Source organism: Symphodus melops (genome assembly GCF_947650265.1).
Source record: "Symphodus melops genome assembly, chromosome: 21".
NCBI classification, from domain to species: domain Eukaryota; kingdom Metazoa; phylum Chordata; class Actinopteri; order Labriformes; family Labridae; genus Symphodus; species Symphodus melops.
This window is the reverse complement of record NC_136711.1, coordinates 12,546,279-12,564,626: the sequence shown is the minus strand read 5'-3', so window position 1 is coordinate 12,564,626 and position 18,348 is coordinate 12,546,279. Positions and strand designations below refer to the sequence as shown.

The following is an 18,348-nucleotide window of genomic DNA, read 5'->3' as shown; positions in this document are numbered from 1 at the left end:
GTTTTGATAAAGAAAGAGAAAATGACTGAAAAGTCAGTCATATAGAAAACCTGACAGACGTGGCCACACATACATATTAGAAGAAAAGGGGACAGATTGGAGTGAATAGTCAGAAGATGAGTAAGATGGAGAATATCACCTCAACGAGCAAAGTAGAGAATGAAGAAGGCCATGGAGGCTGGATGAGGAATCAGGCTTTGAGCTGTGTTCCTGGTAGATTACATAATTCTCCCCTCTACATACCTTTGGGCAAGGTTTTTTTAGATGTGTTTCTCGATGTCTCTCTACAGTATATTGCACAATATCTCATCTGTGTCCTTGGGTATCCATATAACTGTCCCCTTGGGCAGAAAATGGTTTCCCAGAGGGCATAAGGAAGGATATTGACTTCTCTAATGTCATGTGCTGTTACATTAAGAAAGATACATGGCGTGGCATTTTTGCTTTAAAAGAGCCTGAAACCTAGACTGAGATAAGAAGAGCAATCATTTTAGATCGTCTTAGCGTATAACCATTGGGAATACATATGAGATATTCTTTGGAACTAAATTTGACATATGACCTCAATTTTTCCCGTGTTTTTTTAAGTAAAATAATTTTTATTTTTCTGTGACCTAATTTCACTATTGCTGCTGCAGCACAGTACATTGACCTGTTGCACAAGTCCACATTACATGATAAGACTGTCTTGCCATGTGGATACAGCCCAGAAACTTCAGTTCAGTGCAATTAATCTGTTTTAGTTAAGCTACACTCCCCTTGCCTGGTAGACTTGGATATATGCATAATCTCAAGAGCATTGCAATGTAAACGTAAAGACACAAACTGCTGAAAACAAAAAGTGAATTGGCAAGAGAACCAAAAAAATTGACAAAGTATGACGTAAATGTGCACCATGTGTTCAAAATACCAACAGTGTGCTGAAACCAGTAAAGAGTTTTAAAATACGTACTCCACAAGTAAATCATTCAACCCAGTATATTTGCTTTCCAGCAGTCCAGATAAAATGCATAGTTTGGTGATGTCAGGTTACATCTAAAATTTACATCTACCAGATAAGATTTCTGTCATAACTTTTGCCTGCATTTGGGAAGTTCAGCATATGCTATCCTTTAAATGAACAGCACATTGATGAGATGTGTTATTATTACAACCCAGGGCTGATTACAAAGATAGAACTGCCTGTGATTATTTATCCATCCAATTTTCTGTTTTCTATACAGTAGGGAGGAATTAGAACTGGATGTAAAACATGCGCCACTGATTCATCCAATCCTCCAATGTTTGCTGAATTACTATGAAACTATGTTGGTAAAAATGCAAAACGTTATCCTTTACCATTGTGTTAAAATCTCAGCTTTTTAGTGCAGCAGTTCTTTTATTTTCATTATGAATATGTGGGTTTTTTCACTGCCAATACAAAGACCGGGGTATAATGGTAAGCACCTCTGTGATGCACAATCGTACACAGTCCATCATGTACTGATTCCAAGCATGATTATGCCTATCTTAAAGCAGCAGTCCAACAGCTTTCACATCATAAGTAGAGAACTGGTGATGTTTTATTCATGTAATGAAATGTATCAGCTAATGTCATGGTACAGTGTCAGGTCAATGATAGCACAAGTGCTGTATTCTATTAAATGGCAGATGAAGGACCAGAGATCTACGCAGAATAGAGCTGGATCTGTCGTTTTCTCCGCCAACAGTGACTTCAATACATGTGACCTGTAAGGATGTGACTCTCTTTTCTTCAATAATCGTATCACTAAGTTTGTGTCCATGTCTGGGTTCAACTTTGTTTAGTGCAAAGCAGGTAATTGTTACAAGTGCAGTGTTATACATGGTAAAAAAAAAAACCCATCTCTTTAAGAAAACAACTAAAAAAACTTCTCTATCCGAAAGGGCAGACTCTTAACTACAATACTGATGAGCAGAAAACCAGGGTTTTGAACACTGCAGGCTTAAGGGAAGGTGTGCAGCAAAGAGGAGACAGTGGAGAGGCTTGACCAGGTAATGAGAAACACATACTGAAAGACACAAGGAGGATGAGGAAACACAAGAAAAACACAGGGAAAGCTGAGGTTGTGGCCAATGCTGTAACAGAAGGCGGGATTTTAACAAAGATGTTTTTCCCTTTACAAAAAAGGAAAGTCCTCCGATGCAAAACAGAAACGCACTTAACCTTGCAGACTGTTGACACAGTGCATCATTGAAATTGGTCCATTTCACCACTTGACATGAATCCTTTGTTCCTTTAGTAAATTGATATGATACAAATAGCTAAGCTGCACACAGAGAGAGTAACACCAGGCCGAGGTCAGCAGCTCCTTGTTGATACGACCTGCTAAACCTGCACTAAAGTTTTAAGAGTTTAAACATTGGCACCAAAGTGAATGGGAGCGCAACACAGACAGAAAATGAACTTTGGCTCTAAATGTTTAAAAAAATGAAATCAAAAGAGGAAGAAGACTTCTGTGACTGTTTGTCTCTGTTTCTCTGCTTAAGTAGATTGATACACAGAAATGCAAACCCAGCCATGATGATATTTTAGCACTTGCACATTTTGTGCGTAAGCCTTTGTGGTTGCCACGCAGCATGTGGATGTGTTATGCAGAACACGTGCAGCCTAAAGTGCTTCCGTGTTTTTTGCATCTCTTCTTGCTCAGATCATTAATGCAGAAACCCAAGGCCACTCTAACTTCACCCACAGTGATTATCTGCATGTATGCAGAACCACAAATTCTATGACAAAGAGGCAATCTATAAATAGAACATTCTCTGAATTATCTGCAATGTTATACAGTCACTGTGATGGGCATTATTATTATCCGAATTTCCACTTGATCAAACATCTCATATTGCTTTGAACTTTTCACCATCAAGTTCAAAATCTAATGTTATTAGTCACATCTCATACACAGCAATACATCAGTGAAATTGGTAACTGTCCAGCCATTAAAAAAAACACTTTTATTCATAAATTACTCAAATTAATTATTATTTAAAATAAAAAAAACTCAAAAAGTATCGAGTAAAAAATCTATTAAATCCTGCCTATGGCATAAATTACATTTTATATTGTTTATTATTGAACAATTCTCAGTCCCTTAAAGCAACACCTGAAAACAGATGTTTCAAAGTCACTTTAATAATAGAAAATCTTGGGACATCGGATAGCCTAGCGGTTATGTTGTGCGGCTCAAGTACAGAGGCTACAGTCATTGTCCTAGCGACCGTGGATTCTAATCCAACTGCTCTCAGTCCTATGCAACGTTGTCAACGGGGCAGCGCGTCTCTTGCTAAAGGTGTGTACGGCTTTACAGCACTAATTCAAACACCAGCCTTGATGTGGAGAGACAGAAGAGGCCTGGTGACAGATAGAGCTGAGAAGAGAAAGACAGTGACCGAGCAAACCTGGACTCGGGTGAATAATGGACAGGCTATAACACCTTGGTGAGAGTTTTACAAAACAGGCTGCAAGTTCTACGCCAGGTTGGATATGTCAATACAACATGTGTTTTACAAAAGGGCAGTTTGACTCAGACCTTCAATTGGCACCAAAACAAATTCAAAATAAATACTTTTTTCATGATAATTACTTTGAGCTAAATTGTGAGAAATTTACTGCAATGCATCAGTTTATTGTTGTTGGAGCTGCTCAGTAAGATAACTCCAATACTCTTTGCTGCTGCACAGACTCACTGGAGTAAATGAGGGTTAAACACATCACTCACGGGCGAGGAGATTGTAAGTCTCAGTTGGAGGAAGGATAAAGTTCTTCTCATTCATTTAAGTCCAGATCTTTCCATCTGGTCTGGACCTCAGCCTGCATTTTGAAGGATATTGGGACTTCTGTATTGATATTTTATTCAACTAAAAATGACCCCGTTTCCTGATCTTTGAGGCACCGCCATAAGAAAGATGCACACACACACACACACACACACACACACACACACACACACACACACACACACACACACACACACACACACACACACACACACACACACACACACACACACACACACACACACACACACACACACACACACACACACACACACACACACACACACACTCACTCTCTTTCCTAGTTACAACATGGTGATACACAATGTCATGTACAAGATAAAGAGAACATACATTTAAGCAGGAAGTAAACCTTTATCACAAATATTCTTCATAAAGTCTGACACATGCTCACACAGCCTGACTCTAGCCACTGTCTCTGTGTCCTTGACTTGAACTCATTGCAAATATGCCCGTCTGTTTTCTGCTCCATCGTATTGAAGGACTGCCGTCTCCTTCAATCCTTCAATGAGATGCAATTGTACTATTATTGGAGTCACATACACACACACACGCGCACACACACACACACACATTTATACAGAGAGACTTCTTGACTGAACGACAAGGTGAGGAGAAACTCGGGCTGATGGATGTAATTTTCCACCATCACCTCTTCTCTCTCTTGCAGGTCTTTTCTTTTTATACTTGCCCTCTGTTCATCCTTCCAGACTTAGTTTGTTTTGCATTTACTGCACCTTCTCTTCAAGTTATGCACATCTATCTCTCTTAATCTGCATATCAATCAACAGAGGAAATACTTGTGTTACGGCATGAATCTGCACAAGTCTTTGCATGTGTTCCATATGCAGGCATGTAACAGTAATCATGCACATGCATTTTTTTTTTAACTCTAGCTTATTTTTCAGTTATATAACAGTCTTCCTCGCCGCTTGTTTTTCTAGACAGGTGACTGTTATGAAGATACAAAATTCAATGTGTTTATACTTCACAGGCACTGAGCCTGATGACTAATTCCTCCCTTAAATCAATCACTTTTTGACGTTGGCATTTTCACTTTGAAAACTAATTTCGTATGGATGGCATGATTGGAATGGGATGACAGTTTCCTTTCTTGAGTTTTATGAAAGATCTGACAGAGTACAAGTTTTATAGTTCATCATATGTTGGGGGATTGAATTCAGCACATATCAAGCAGATATGAAATCCCACAATTATTAATTTCACAATCAACTTCATTAAGTTTATAATAAATGTTTTTTAGTATCTCTATAAAAAGAAAACTCACCATTTTTGACTGATTTAAACTGAAATCAGTAGTTGCTTCAGAGGAAAGTAAATGGTTGCTAGGAACAGTTTATTTTGACGCACGTTTACTTTTGAAACTAAAGTGGAATTTCAAGTGCCCATTTGAGTTTTTTGAGTGAAGTGGTGTTTGCATGACTTGAGGCTTAAGCATGGACAGCCCTCCAGTGGACTTGTCGTTTAAAAACCTTGGCCATGTTTCAGGTATTATCTTTTTCTCATATTTTAACATATTTTAAAAAATCTAAAGTTTTAGCCTCACAGTCGGGTAAGTGGTAGTGTTTGTTTACACAGATTATACATGACAGGATCGGAGTTAATGACTGTAAGTCAATATGTCATTTGGCTCTACTCAAATCATGACATGCAAAAAGTGTGCAATGTGTGATCAACTCTTTCTTACACACTGCGTTTAGCATTGACAACACTTATACCATTAACATATTGCGTTGCATCGCGTATGACAACCCAGATTGGACAGCAAAAGTATGCCACAATAACTTGCCAGCTTTTCACTGTAATTGTTTTCTGTTTTAGACTCAGTGTTCAAAAACCCCCAAAATGGCAAACGACCCATAAGAACCAACTCAGAGATGAAGTACTTGAGCCGCTCTTTGCGTCTCAGTTACAACAGCATCCAGAACCTCTCTGGCCTCCACTCTGTTCTGAACCACTTCCTGGCTGAGCCAACAAAGCTCGGCTGGCTCGACCTGTCCTTCAACAAAATCACACACATTGATACAGTGAGACTTTTTATACAATTTTTAATCTTATTTTCCCATGTTTTTTGTCTATTTTTTTTATTTTGTTTTCTGTCTTTTTTAATATATGATCACAAATATATCTTTATTACTAATTTAAAACAAAATATTGTTTTATTATATCCATAGGTATATTAAATCAAACACCTTTACATTAAACTACATCTTCTAGCATTGCCAGATCACTGGATGCATTAAAGCTGCAGTATGCAACATTATTTGATGAGAATTCTAATTAAGATGGCATTGATCATTGTAATTACTTAGGAAAATTACTTAGACAAAGTGAATTAAATCCATTGTAATGTTTCTTTGACTAGATGTATGATCTGTATTTATCCGTTCTCTCTTTTGTATTAGAGTAAACAAAAAACATTCAGGCTAATAGAAAAACAACCAAATAGGTTATGTTAGCATGTAACTAGCCAATCACAGCGAGTCTGAGAGAAGAAGTTTTGGATTGCAATAACAATGACTGGCTGCTTTCTATTCAAAAATGTATATTCATTTTTACGCTGTATGTTTGCAACTTATTTGCAACTCATTGTGATTGTGTGTGTTTGTGTTTCAGGTTTTGTGCTCGCTGCGTGAACTGCGTGTGTTGTACCTCCACAGTAACTGTATCTGGAGCCTGCCAGAGGTGGACAAGCTGGGAGAGCTGAAGTTCCTGCACACCATCACTTTGCATGGAAACGCCATCGAAGGCTACAGGTGGAGACTTTGTTTTCTTTTGGTTTAGGCTCACACACATTTTGTTTGGCTGGTAGAACATGTAGGGATTGGCATGGGTTGTAAAAGAACTGATTGAACAGAACCAGAAAGTCTACGAGTACTACTACAAAAAACTACTTTCAGTTCATTTACAGTCTTAGTTTTACTCCTCAAAACAGTCAAATGCTAAGCCTGGGTGATTATGAGATGATTAATGGGGTTCAAAAGAAGGAAAATCATGGCTCAGCTACATAAATTGGTATTCATTTCCTTGCACTTCTCTTGGATCTTTGCTTCATAAAGAAGTATAACAGGCCTTTTTTTTTCATCTTTGTGCCCGAAGAAGTTATTTCAACTAAATCATGGAGAACTGTAGAGGGCAAATGTCTCATTTGTGGAACCTCTAAAAAACAACCTCCAATCACTCCTTTTTGTAAGGTTTCACAGTCATTAAAGGCAAGTCAAAAATATACATTTTGCTTTGAAATGTAGCAGAAGAGAAGCCTAAAGGGTGAAGTACAACTACAGCCCTTTATGCTTGGAGAATGACAAGGTGAAATGGTAATTGATGCTTACATAGAAATTGGGCTACAAACTCTTATAAAACAGATCCTGTTGCAATCTCCATATAAACAGACATGTACACAGAACAAAAAAAAGGTCACCATACATTGGTTTAATTTCCCGCACGTTAAGTTCCTAGATTTCCTTTTTATCTTATTTCATACTATGATTGATGTCAAAGGAAAGGAAAGTGTCGATAAGGTCTTCTCTGCATTAATTGAAACGTGTCACCCTGATTCAAAGCTAAATATAGATTTATAATATGGACGCTCAATGAATGTCTATGCCCTGTGTTTGCATGTGTGCTTGTGTGTGTTTAGGCAGCATGTGGTTTCCACCCTGCCTATGTTGAAGAAGATAGATTTCAGTGCTGTTACGCGAGAAGAGCGAGAGTTGGCGAACATTTGGAGTCCCTGCACCAACCAGGGCAAAAACCCCACCGAGAGTCCCCAGTGACTGTTTCATACTACCACTCTTAAATTAAACACACGTGTTCCCTTGTCTGTACAGATGAGTTTTTAGGTGCTTCTTGAAAATGTCCAAAGATTCTTCAGATCTGAAGGTTTGTGGCAGTTGATTCCAAAGAGTGAGGGCTACAACAGCGAAGGCACAATCTCCTTTTGTTTTGAAGTTAGAGCAGTGTGTGTCTCTTTGTGTGTATGAATATATATTCAAACCAAATAATGTTTACTTAAGCGGAGGTGGGTTTGGCATTTGGCATCAGTGTAAGGCAATCAGAACCTAATTTACAGAGGTCTGTACTACGTGTGCGCGCGCGCACACACACACACACACACACACACACACGCGCACACACACACACACACACACACACACACACACACACACACACACACACACGCACACGCACACCTACACACACACACACACACATTAAACAAATGTTGATGTGGCATGTCCAGTTTACATTGTAAACAGCTTTGGGTCTCTGCTATTACCATCTGGTCTTGTTAGAAAAGAAATGTGGACCATAAATCAGGCCTGAGGCTGCTTTAGCTGGCTGTCCTCCAGGCTCTGTTTGGTGCAGAGTCGCGTATCCGTGTCTCCTCCTGCGAAAACTTTAATTGATGGGATGGAAATGCTTCTGAATCAGCATTTTGATCATGTGGTACAAGAAGGACTGCAGAAACCAATACTAATGATATTGTTTGAAACTTAATTTGGACCTCTTGGGATTAAATCTCGAAATTAATACCTGTGTGAAGTAATTCAGTGTGAGTGTCGGAGACCTCAGGTCCTTTTGAAACCTTGTAGTAATATGACTCCTTTTCAAACAGCATTTAATTCATGTTTCATACTGTGCAGTGAAGCCGGTATCAATGAATATCTCTCCTTTAGACTGGCAGCTGCTCTCAGCAGGACTTCTGCTTTGACTGTTCAGTGCTGAAGGAAATACTTTGACACAGATTTTGAATGGTTATTAGCGACCTTACACAAATGTCACTCTTGTTGATTATATTTCAGATTTGCTTCTCTATTAGATACGTTACAGACTGTACTGAAGTAAGATACAGGAATGTCAACACATTTTCAAGGTTTGCAATGAATGGAAATGTACAGTAAAGTAGAATCTGTCAATAAAATATTGTGTTTCTAATGTTGCTCATGTAGAATGTATCCCTGGGAATACAATATACAAGACTGAGAAGTACAAGGAAAAGGCAATGCCGCCTTCCCCCAGTTAAACACTTAATAGTGTTGTCTGATCAGACTTTTTATGGGCAGCTTATGATTAAGTCAGTGTTAGGACGTAAGAGAACTCAAATGAATTAATTATTTTTGGACCTTCAGTATGCATAGGAAGTTTCTTGAAGGCTAGTATAGAATTTGTCACACTCTGACTGTTAGTCTGACACTGTAAAGGAGTGCAGTTCACTCTGTAAAATCTCGGCTCACTGAACCATTGGTATAAAGTCAAATGTATTTACCGCACACCAATTCTTGTATTAATCACGAGTGAAGACTGAAATCAAGACAGAAAAAACTTAAAACTCCTCTGGAGTTGTTGGTTTCACTTCGTGCCAGTGGCAAAGATTAAAGCTACTTTGGTTTCACAGTTATCACTCGATGCATCTTTTCTTCTGCATTTATCCTTATACACACAGCCTGTGGTATGTACTTCCTTTCGTTTTGAATACCCCCTCATTGTACTTAAATACCCTCTTTTCTTATTGCATGATTTTAGCAGAGCCCCATGCTCTCTGCTCACAAAGGCAACAAATCCCTTTTGTTATTTGCAGTGCCATAAAGATCGTTGTCAATGATAATTAAGAAAAGACAAATGCTGTAAAGAATCCTACTTAATAGACACTTCAGAGTGGTTTGATGATTTGTGTGTCTACTTTTTACTTTTGAATATGACTCTCCAGTGTATGGGTAATAAAACAGTTTGTATTTTTAAGTCATCACTTTTTGCAAATGTTTCTCTGTTTTTTCAAGTATGTGAACTGCTCTTATTGGTTTTTAAATTGTAATTAAATTAAAATAATAAAATTAATGAAAGCATGATGCCTTCTTTAGTTATTTCCCCATCATTCCCACTGGGTATGACAATGCTTTACAGAAACAAAATTTAAATTGGAAGAGAGATGTAATTAATTATTTACTGAGTTCCATTCCTCATCTATTAGCTTTCAATAAACAGCGCTGCCAATCTCTATTGTGGATGATTCATGATGAAAATGACTCACCATATTGAGTAGAGAGTTCAGAGTAAACCAAGTAGCAAAATAATATTGTATCTTGAAAGTTCTAAGAGAAGGTGTCAAAACTCTATGGCACAAATAATAAGCCAAAGGTTGATAATGTTTTAGTCGGCTGTCTGACACCTAGTCTAATCAGTGTCACATGATGCAAATCAAATCCAAAGTGCTTATGGTGTGAGCACACAGTTCATTTTAACTGAAAGGTAGAAATGTTTTGGCACTATTAAGCCAAGAAACAAATAATTAAAAGATGCACAGACGGCTGCTTTTTCTCACTCCCTTTAGAACTACAGTACACAATGTGGGATGTGGACGATCAAAAGTGAACCTTAGAATAACGATACAAAAACAACTGATTCAACTATAATTTAATAATCGGTGGTGGTCCTGTCCAAAGAAAAATTAAATTCACCCTTCACACGGTGGCCATTTACCTCTTACCTCATGCCCTACGTGTCCATCCTATCCATGGTTCTAAGTTATACAAATAATTATGAAACTGAAAGTTTGTCACCCCTTTACTCAATATTGATTAATCAGCAGCACAGATGCAACGGAAAGGGAAAATTCACGTAGAGCTTGGTAGTCGTTCAAGGTTAGAAATCTGTTAGAAAGTAACTGCTTAAGTCAGAATTCTACCATAACAAACGTTACTATCTGATAGTTTACCTCAATACAACAGGGAAGTGTAAAGTTTAGCTTTTTGGGGCTATATTTTCCCCTAAATTATACTGTTAGACTTAAAAGACTTTTTAAGCCTTTTCTATCCTGTTCTATATATATATATATATATATCACTATTTAAATGCATTTTTTTTTTAGCATTCAACAACTTCCCACCTAATTCTTACATTAGCTAAGAAGTAGCTGGATACTAAAGCTATAGCTGGACTAATTAATAGATTTCATGTGATGTCAAACACTTATCCACCTGTAGTGGGCAAGTACTGTAAGCCGTCACATGATGGAGAAGCTATCCGTCTCAGTTGTCACCTACATGTTTAAACTAGTTTTCTATTTTATTTTATTACTAAAAGACAGTTGTTATTCAATAGGATGCACTAACAGACAAGGAGATTGGCCTGTGCTTTGCATCTACAGAGTTAGATCTGAGAAGAAAAGAAACCCAGAGAGGAGAGAATTGTGGACTAATGTGATTAGACGCTCTGCTGTTCCTTGAGGGAACAAAGGAAGGGACTTCTCCAGATCCTGCCATAAACTATAAAAGCCTTGTAACTAATATTTCTATATGAGAACTCTTGTTGACAGTGATCCTTTTTTTTTTAATTTTTTTTTACTATTATTAGCATATGTTAACTAGCTGTTAACATGTTAATGTTAGCTGATTAACATGCACTTATTCTTTGACACCCTACCTACCCTTCACTTCCCATACAGAATCCCAGATATGCATATTGTCAAACTGAAAATATGTATTCTGTACTCTTGCTTGAATGAAATAATTTAATCAGAACTATGTGGCCTATCGTGGTTAGAGTATGCGCCCCTGGTTTCAAACCAAATCTGTTAAAGGCTCCTTCCCTACATGGTTTCTTTGCCCCTGATTTCTGACTGTCCACTACTTTGTATCTAAAATAAAGGCATAAAAAGCCCCCCCCCAAAAAAAATCGATCTTAAAAAAATAAAGTCTGAGCAATCATACATGGAAAGACAGAAGAGAGCTGCACCAAGTATCATGTAGCTGTGATGTGGTCTGAGTAGGCGAACAACATGCACAAATCCCAGTAATCCTCAACACTAAAACTGTACCACGCTGCTTGATCGTCACCAACACACCCCCTGCTGTGCCTCACCCTCCCACTAAGGTGCAGTTGTTCTCTGCTCTCTTCAGGGAAAATGACATCAATACAGGACACATACAGGGTTGATAGGAGATTCTGACACCAGGTAATTACATTTTCAGGTTTTGGGAGGGAATCCAGCTCAAGAGCCATAAAGGACAGAGCCCAGAGAGTGTTTTTTTATGAGCCCAGATGTGTTAAATAAATCATTTTTCTCGGACCTAATTAAACACTTACTGCCAAGCCCTGTGAAGCTATTAACATCTGCTCTACCAATGAGTGAGGAAGAGCTCTAGCACTAGATTACATTAACCATAGCAGGCAGAATAATCTTCCCTTTCATGATTTTCCTTTTTGTGTTTCTACGCCTCTGTCTGTCTTTCACGTGCCTCCTCTCTTTGTAATGGTATCAGTGTTTCTGCTGCTCTTAATTTTCAAATTTGGTTTGATTTAACTGTCTATTTCTGTCATTAAACAAAATACAGTCAGACTTGTGTCGACACCTGTGCTTCTTTCATATCTGTTTCTCCCAGATTCTTAGAAGACATGGAACCAGCTGGTGTTCTATCATTGAAATAATACAATAGACACTCATGAGACATTTTGTCAGAGAGCATTAGTTAGTAACTGGCCAATCAGAGCCAGGAACCAGGCACAGTAGGTCTTTCGTCAGTAGCTCAGTCAGTAGAGACTTGGGTTGGGAACCGGAGGATCGTCGATTCAAGTCCTGTTGCAGACCAACAATCTGGAAATAGATCTAGTTGTTGGAGGGGCACTGCTGAGGTGCCCTTGAGCAAGGTGCCCACCCCCTTCAACCAGTTTAAGAGCACCTGTCGGAGGCCGCTCCCTCTCTCTGACATCTCTCCATTAGTGGATGTGCATATGATCCTGTATGTACATGTGTACTGTATATATCAGCCTATGTGTGTGTTGTGTGATTCAATAGAGTGTAAAATAAAACTATGTGCTTTGTATTTTTTTTCTCTATTTTAAGAAAATCACATGCAGTGGTATTCCATTTAAATTCTTTTGAGAGTTTGGAGAGTCATGTAGGATGTTTTAACACAACAAAAACACGAACAATATTAAAGGTTTGGATTTCCGTAATTTTCTGTAAACTTAGCTTCCATCATCTGCACATATGGCTAACCCAACAAGTCCTCCAACCTATACGACCGTAGAGGTCGTCTGTCACATACTGTAATACGACCCATAGGAGCGTTTCCTAAATTAGTGCCCCTCCCGGCAAACGGAGAAATGCCAGTAAATTGTCACCCTGCACTGTCTTACTACTTGATGCGCTTAACAAGGTAGATGGTAATTAAGTATTCTTTTGGGAAAAAAGTTAGCTAGCTGACTGTGCCAGGGTGGGGTTAGTGTTAGGGGTCAAACGTCATTCGATGACGAACACACATTCACCGGATCGAAGTTATTTTTACGTCCGCTAGAGGTCACTTGACTCTAAAGCGTAAATATGGGTCATAATTTGAGTGGAGGACAGGCTGGGCTAACCTCATATAATATGAAGCTAGCTAAGTTTTGTTTGAAATTTGAAGATGTATGTTAATTTCACAGATGTACTTAACAGTGTGCAAGAGAATGTCTGACATGTTGACCTGGGGTTAATCAGTAGAAGAGTCATGTATTAAAAGTGGTGTGAAGTGGATGTTAAGGAGTCTTATTGCCTGGAGAAAGCAGCTGCTCAGTTGTTTGGTAGCAGTTGGTTGGTTTTGCTTGCTAGGTGGCAGCAATACTCAACATGTTTTTGGTTTGGACAGGTATCCTTTTTCTGATCAGGCAGGCCAAAGTCCCATTTAAACACGTTACATGTCTCATCAGGAAGCTATATTTCCAATATCTAAGAACTAAACAAAAAGTTCGGCTTTTTCGAAGATTTTTACTTTATTTTTCAAATCTCAATGAAAGAAATCTTTAAAGAAACCAACAAACGTGTTTTCTTCTAAACTGATCCATAAGGCTGCGTCCAGACTTTTTTTTAGGACCTTGTTGATACCCAACATACTGTGTTAGAAAGTCCTTAATATATAATTTATCCCTTGCACTTTGTCTTAAACTAAAGAAATCAAAGTATTTATTGTACCTTTTCTTGCATTTGCATTGCAGATCTCGGAGGAAAGCACATGGCAATATTAAATTGGTGAGATGTGCTGTATAACAAGTAAAATAATACCCCTAATACAAGCGCTGTAAAAGGAAGAGGATTCTCTACTCACTTGTGTAACTTTTCTGCACTGCAGTGTCTCTACTTCCTTTGGAGTCAGGAGAGTGGAAGGAAAACTTCACCTTTGTGGATCAATAACGTTATGAAATCAACTGTTTTCCCTCAGTTATGTGATAGTATCTTAAGCCACCAGACTCTCACAAGCTTCAGGACTGTGCTGCACCAGTTTTTACATAATGGCATTATCAGATCTTCGGCATGCCTTTTGCTAATTATACCCCCTCAGATGAGTGATATTAATCACTTTGTGATCATTCTGTATCATTCCTCTTGTGCTTTGTTGAAAAGAGACAAAACTCCCTTGTAGTCGAGGTTTTTTTCTTGATAAATTGGGGCCTCCTGATCTTGGCTGCCAGTCACTGAGCTCAATAGGATTTGGTGTAATCCTGCAGAGAAGCGCAGAGCAGATGGACACACTAGTAAGATCACAGTGGTATAGGGGCTATAATTGGCCTGGGCCTCTGTCTGCAAACCCCTTTTACTGGTTGCAATGGCAATCCTTGGATTATGTCATCAGATTATAAATTAGATGTACTATCTAACTACAATGATAGTGTGGATAGATTTCTATACAACAGGAACATTTCATTAAAACATCACAGGAATCAAGAAACAATATCTCTGATATGAATTGTTAATTTGCACTCCTCATACATACAAACCCAGTAAATTTGCTGTAATCTCACTGAGCAGATGGACTGACAAGTAGCTGCTCCACCTTCATCTATATTTATATTCATCAATACATCTGCACTTTATTATTCAATTGCAAAATAATGAAAAGGATGAATACATCAGCAGCTGCCACTATTCTATGTATCTAGAAAAACTAAATGAATTGTAATTAAGAGAACACTTTTTTTTCACATTTAAAAAAGCTCCCATTTTAGATTTAAAAAGTGTAATGGCGTAAACATGCCCATCTTAATCATGGAGTTAATGAGGCATTAAGATTTAAGGGAGTTACATTTAATCTGTTTGTTTACCAGATAAGCCTATTTTAATCTTTGATTTTAGTTCTTATTTTGATCATAATCTTAGCTCCTGAGAGTCTAAGGCTGCCAGATTTTGTTTGAATAAAGTCTTTTTACAAGTCTGCTACCTTGTTTGTGTATTACTTTATGATTCGACAATAAAAAATAAATCAATTATTTCTTTGATATATTGGATGTATTAAAGGTTGAAGTCTACTTTGGATGACTGTTATAACCAAATAGATTTGAAGTAAAGCTTGATGTTTACTTCATTTCAGATCCTCTTGTTTTCAACTGTAAGTGTTGTACATTTGTCTCCAGACAGACGAAAAGATTAAAGAAATAAGTGTACATATTTTCCTTTTCTTTATCATGCCATTTTGCAGTTTGCTGGAGTACAATGGTGCACTAACTTAATAAGTCTTTTATTATTGCCTAGAAAGTAATATATTTTCCATACAAACAGCAAACAGTAAACCCAGATCAGCAGTGCAGGAGATAAAGTCCTTATAACACAAAGAGGGTGGCAGCTTTAGAGCAGGATCACACAGGTTTTCTACAGAGACTTTAGAGATTCATCAAACCCACACTGAAGATGTATAATCAAGTGTCAACGGTCTTTGCAGGAGTTTAGTTAAATCAAATCTCCATATTCAAAGTAATAATTTAATAAAGCCGTAGCTGTGACTCTTTATTAGCTGGCATGTAGTCTGCACTCCCCCCGTGCCACTGATTACGACTTCAATCATTGTATTAGGAACATTATTTGTTGAGAACATTTAATTCAAAAGGTTGAACTGGGTGTTTCAGTTGTCATGGCTGTATTTAATAAGTACATTCTGCATTGTTGGAAACCGTGTTTCATCAAGTAGCTACTGTACTAAACAGGGAAATATACACATTCAGCTTGTCAGTGTCTTCACACTCACAGGTCTTTGAGAGTACAGCTGCAGAAGTGAAACAGTCACACCCATCCTCCAGAGGGAGCAGTGCTAGCTTTTGGCTAGCTGCTTGAGATTTGTTTGCAACTACTAGCCCAACATACCCAAATATGGCCGAACAGTAAGTGGTTGAGGTTGCACTGTGGTGGCTGGTGGAATTATATAAAAAAATAGATTTCTGAAATTCAAAATCCATTTATTTATTAATTTTTTTAACTTTTGGTTGATTGCCATGTTTGCAAAGTAAACTCTCCCACAGGGTAACTTTAGAAACCTGCATTGTCACAGTTCTATGCTGACTTGTAGCTCTGAAGGAAATGAGGAGATCAATATTTTCGATGCACCTGTAGCAATGTCAGGAAAATACACCTTGGGACACACCGGTTGTATGTGTGTGAACTTTCAGCCACAATAATAAAAACGACATTTATTTCAGGGAATATGCTAAATTGTTCTATGAGTATGACTTTTGTCATAATACAATTGTGTGAGCGGACACTGACGAGTTAAAAACGTGGCACCACCTCCTGTGTTTCCCTCTCCGCCATGGGGCGCAGAGAGGAGCAACCAGCCGGTAATCCGTGCGCCTTTTACTGTGGACGTAATTAGATTACGGTGGTGCAGCGATTCCTACCGATGCCTGCTGCTCCTGCGGTACATGCACGGCTACCTTTTTACCAAAAGCCCCCTTTCGGACTCCGCATCGACTCTCTCTCTTTTCTTTTCTTTCAGCAAATGTCTCTCTCTGTCTCCCTCTCAGCCGCTCTGTCTGTGTTTCTCTCTCGTTGAGAAGGCGAGAGGGAATACTAGAGGAGATATACAGTTACCCTGCCTCTCTCCTACAGAGCTCACACTTACCTTACAAGTCCCAAACCGGAGACTTCAAGTCAAAGAGGACTAAACAAGAAAAGGACTATTTTTTTTGCACCAGAAAAACGCCACAACTTGACTTTTTTTTGTCTTTTCGGACGGCTCTTTTCCACTCAAAAAAAGAAGAAAAAAAGACAGAAAAGTGTGTGTTGAGCCCCGACGGGTGGATGACTTTTGTGGATGTTATTTCATGGATTTTCTCTTCGGGCTTTATCGCACGGTGGCCCAGAGACGGCAACAGTGTGTGGGAAAAGTAGATTTGAATGTTAAACATATGGCTTCACCGAGGATGACACGGTATGTACCCCCCCTTCTTGAGCATGCTCTGCCTTATATTAGGCTCGTGTGGTGAGTTCAGGGACCGAACATGCAACCCTCTTGTCTTCTCCGCGTTTCATACATTATCCCTTCACTTTTTCTAGACTGTTCTTGAGCTTTATCCCTCCGGAGGCTTGTACAAATAAATAAGTTTTTGTGTCAAGACAACGGTGCTCCTGTTGCAAAAATATGTGGCAATTAAACAGGTACGCTTAAAAACTCAATATGCCAGTTAAAATAGTTGAGGCTTCTTCTTCGTGCATTTTTTTTAAGGCGGATTGAGTCGCTGTCCGTGGTGCTGAAACGGGGTAACTGCTGCTGGTTGAGCAAAAAGGACGTCGAGTTGAATTAGACAAGTCAGCACATTTATATGCAACACGGTGCTTTCATTGATCTCCGTGGTCTTCTACTGAAATGGACAGTTATCGTAATTATATCGTCTCTCTTTAGTATTAAAAGTTCATATTGGGGTTTTCTTTATGTAACAACAAAGTATATAAACTGAGTTCAGATAAATTTGTGGTAGTTTTAATGCAGTCTTAAAAGCTTCTATATGTGGTATAAAAATCTGTAATGAATCTCCTGTAATCGATCATCTAAAACAACAACGGTGGTGTACAGTAGCAGGGTTTCAACAAGTAAGACTGTGCACGTGTATGAGCAGCTACAGTGCGATGTATTTATATAAATATGGACTATGGTCCTGTCAGAAGCAGGTTTACTCCCAGCAGCCTGTGTGTCTCGGATTAGGATACAGAGAGAGAGAGAGAGAGAGAGAGAGAGAGAGAGAGAGAGAGAGAGAGAGAGAGAGAGAGAGAGAGAGAGAGAGAGAGAGAGAGAGAGAGTCATCCGATTACCTTAAAGTACGGCAAGCTGTCGCCTCCTCCACAGAGCAGATAGTGAGGGGAGAAAGTCAGAGGTGATGAAGGGAGGGGATGGTATAAAGTAAAAGGTAAAGGCTGCTGCTCTTAGTTTGTTGGCTTCCTTTACTATAAACTTAAACTGGTCGATGTAATGTAAAGCAGAAATGTGTGTAATTGGCTGTAGATAAAGAGCTTTATTTCGTGCTAAATAATATTGATACCAGGTGGCTAAATTATGCTGCCAAGTCTGATGAAACAGAGTAAGACTGCATATGAAAGAGTATACCCTTCGGATTCTGTGCCAAAGCTTTTATACCTGTGAGTGTGTACATGGTGTGTGAGCGTTGTAAGTGTGTGTGGTGTGTGTACGGAGGGGTCAGACAGACAGAATGTGTTTTGTGAACCTGGGACCCTTCCACTCCTCACCATGTCAAATCCTGTTAGTCACGCTGGAT

The 18,348-nt window shown here is 38.7% G+C and overlaps 3 protein-coding genes across 4 annotated transcripts in view; 2 read left to right on the top strand and 1 right to left on the bottom strand.

Moving 5' to 3' along the window:
* Positions 1-18,348, bottom strand: part of LOC306817216 (supervillin-like) — a 262,812-nt gene that overhangs the window by 146,144 nt on the left and 98,320 nt on the right. The window lies entirely within an intron of this gene.
* The window catches only part of LOC306817223 (leucine-rich repeat-containing protein 51-like), a 121,838-nt gene continuing 108,691 nt past the window's right edge, over positions 5,202-18,348 (top strand). Inside the window, exons 1-4 of one of the 2 annotated variants that reach the window (XM_079333930.1) lie at positions 5,202-5,325; positions 5,659-5,864; positions 6,454-6,593; positions 7,478-7,644. In XM_079333930.1, the coding sequence (XP_079190056.1) occupies positions 5,274-5,325; positions 5,659-5,864; positions 6,454-6,593; positions 7,478-7,613 (534 nt within the window). In that variant the 5' untranslated portion in view covers positions 5,202-5,273 and the 3' untranslated portion in view covers positions 7,614-7,644. Of the gene's footprint in view, positions 5,326-5,658; positions 5,865-6,453; positions 6,594-7,477; positions 7,665-18,348 lie in introns of those variants that run through there. The other variant, XM_079333929.1, reaches the window with a different exon arrangement.
* LOC306842253 (protocadherin-15-like) overlaps positions 16,414-18,348 on the top strand; it is a 153,516-nt gene continuing 151,581 nt past the window's right edge. The window contains exon 1 of the mRNA XM_079372380.1: positions 16,414-17,009. The gene's annotated coding sequence lies outside the window, so the exon portion shown is untranslated. The remainder of the gene's footprint in view (positions 17,010-18,348) is intronic.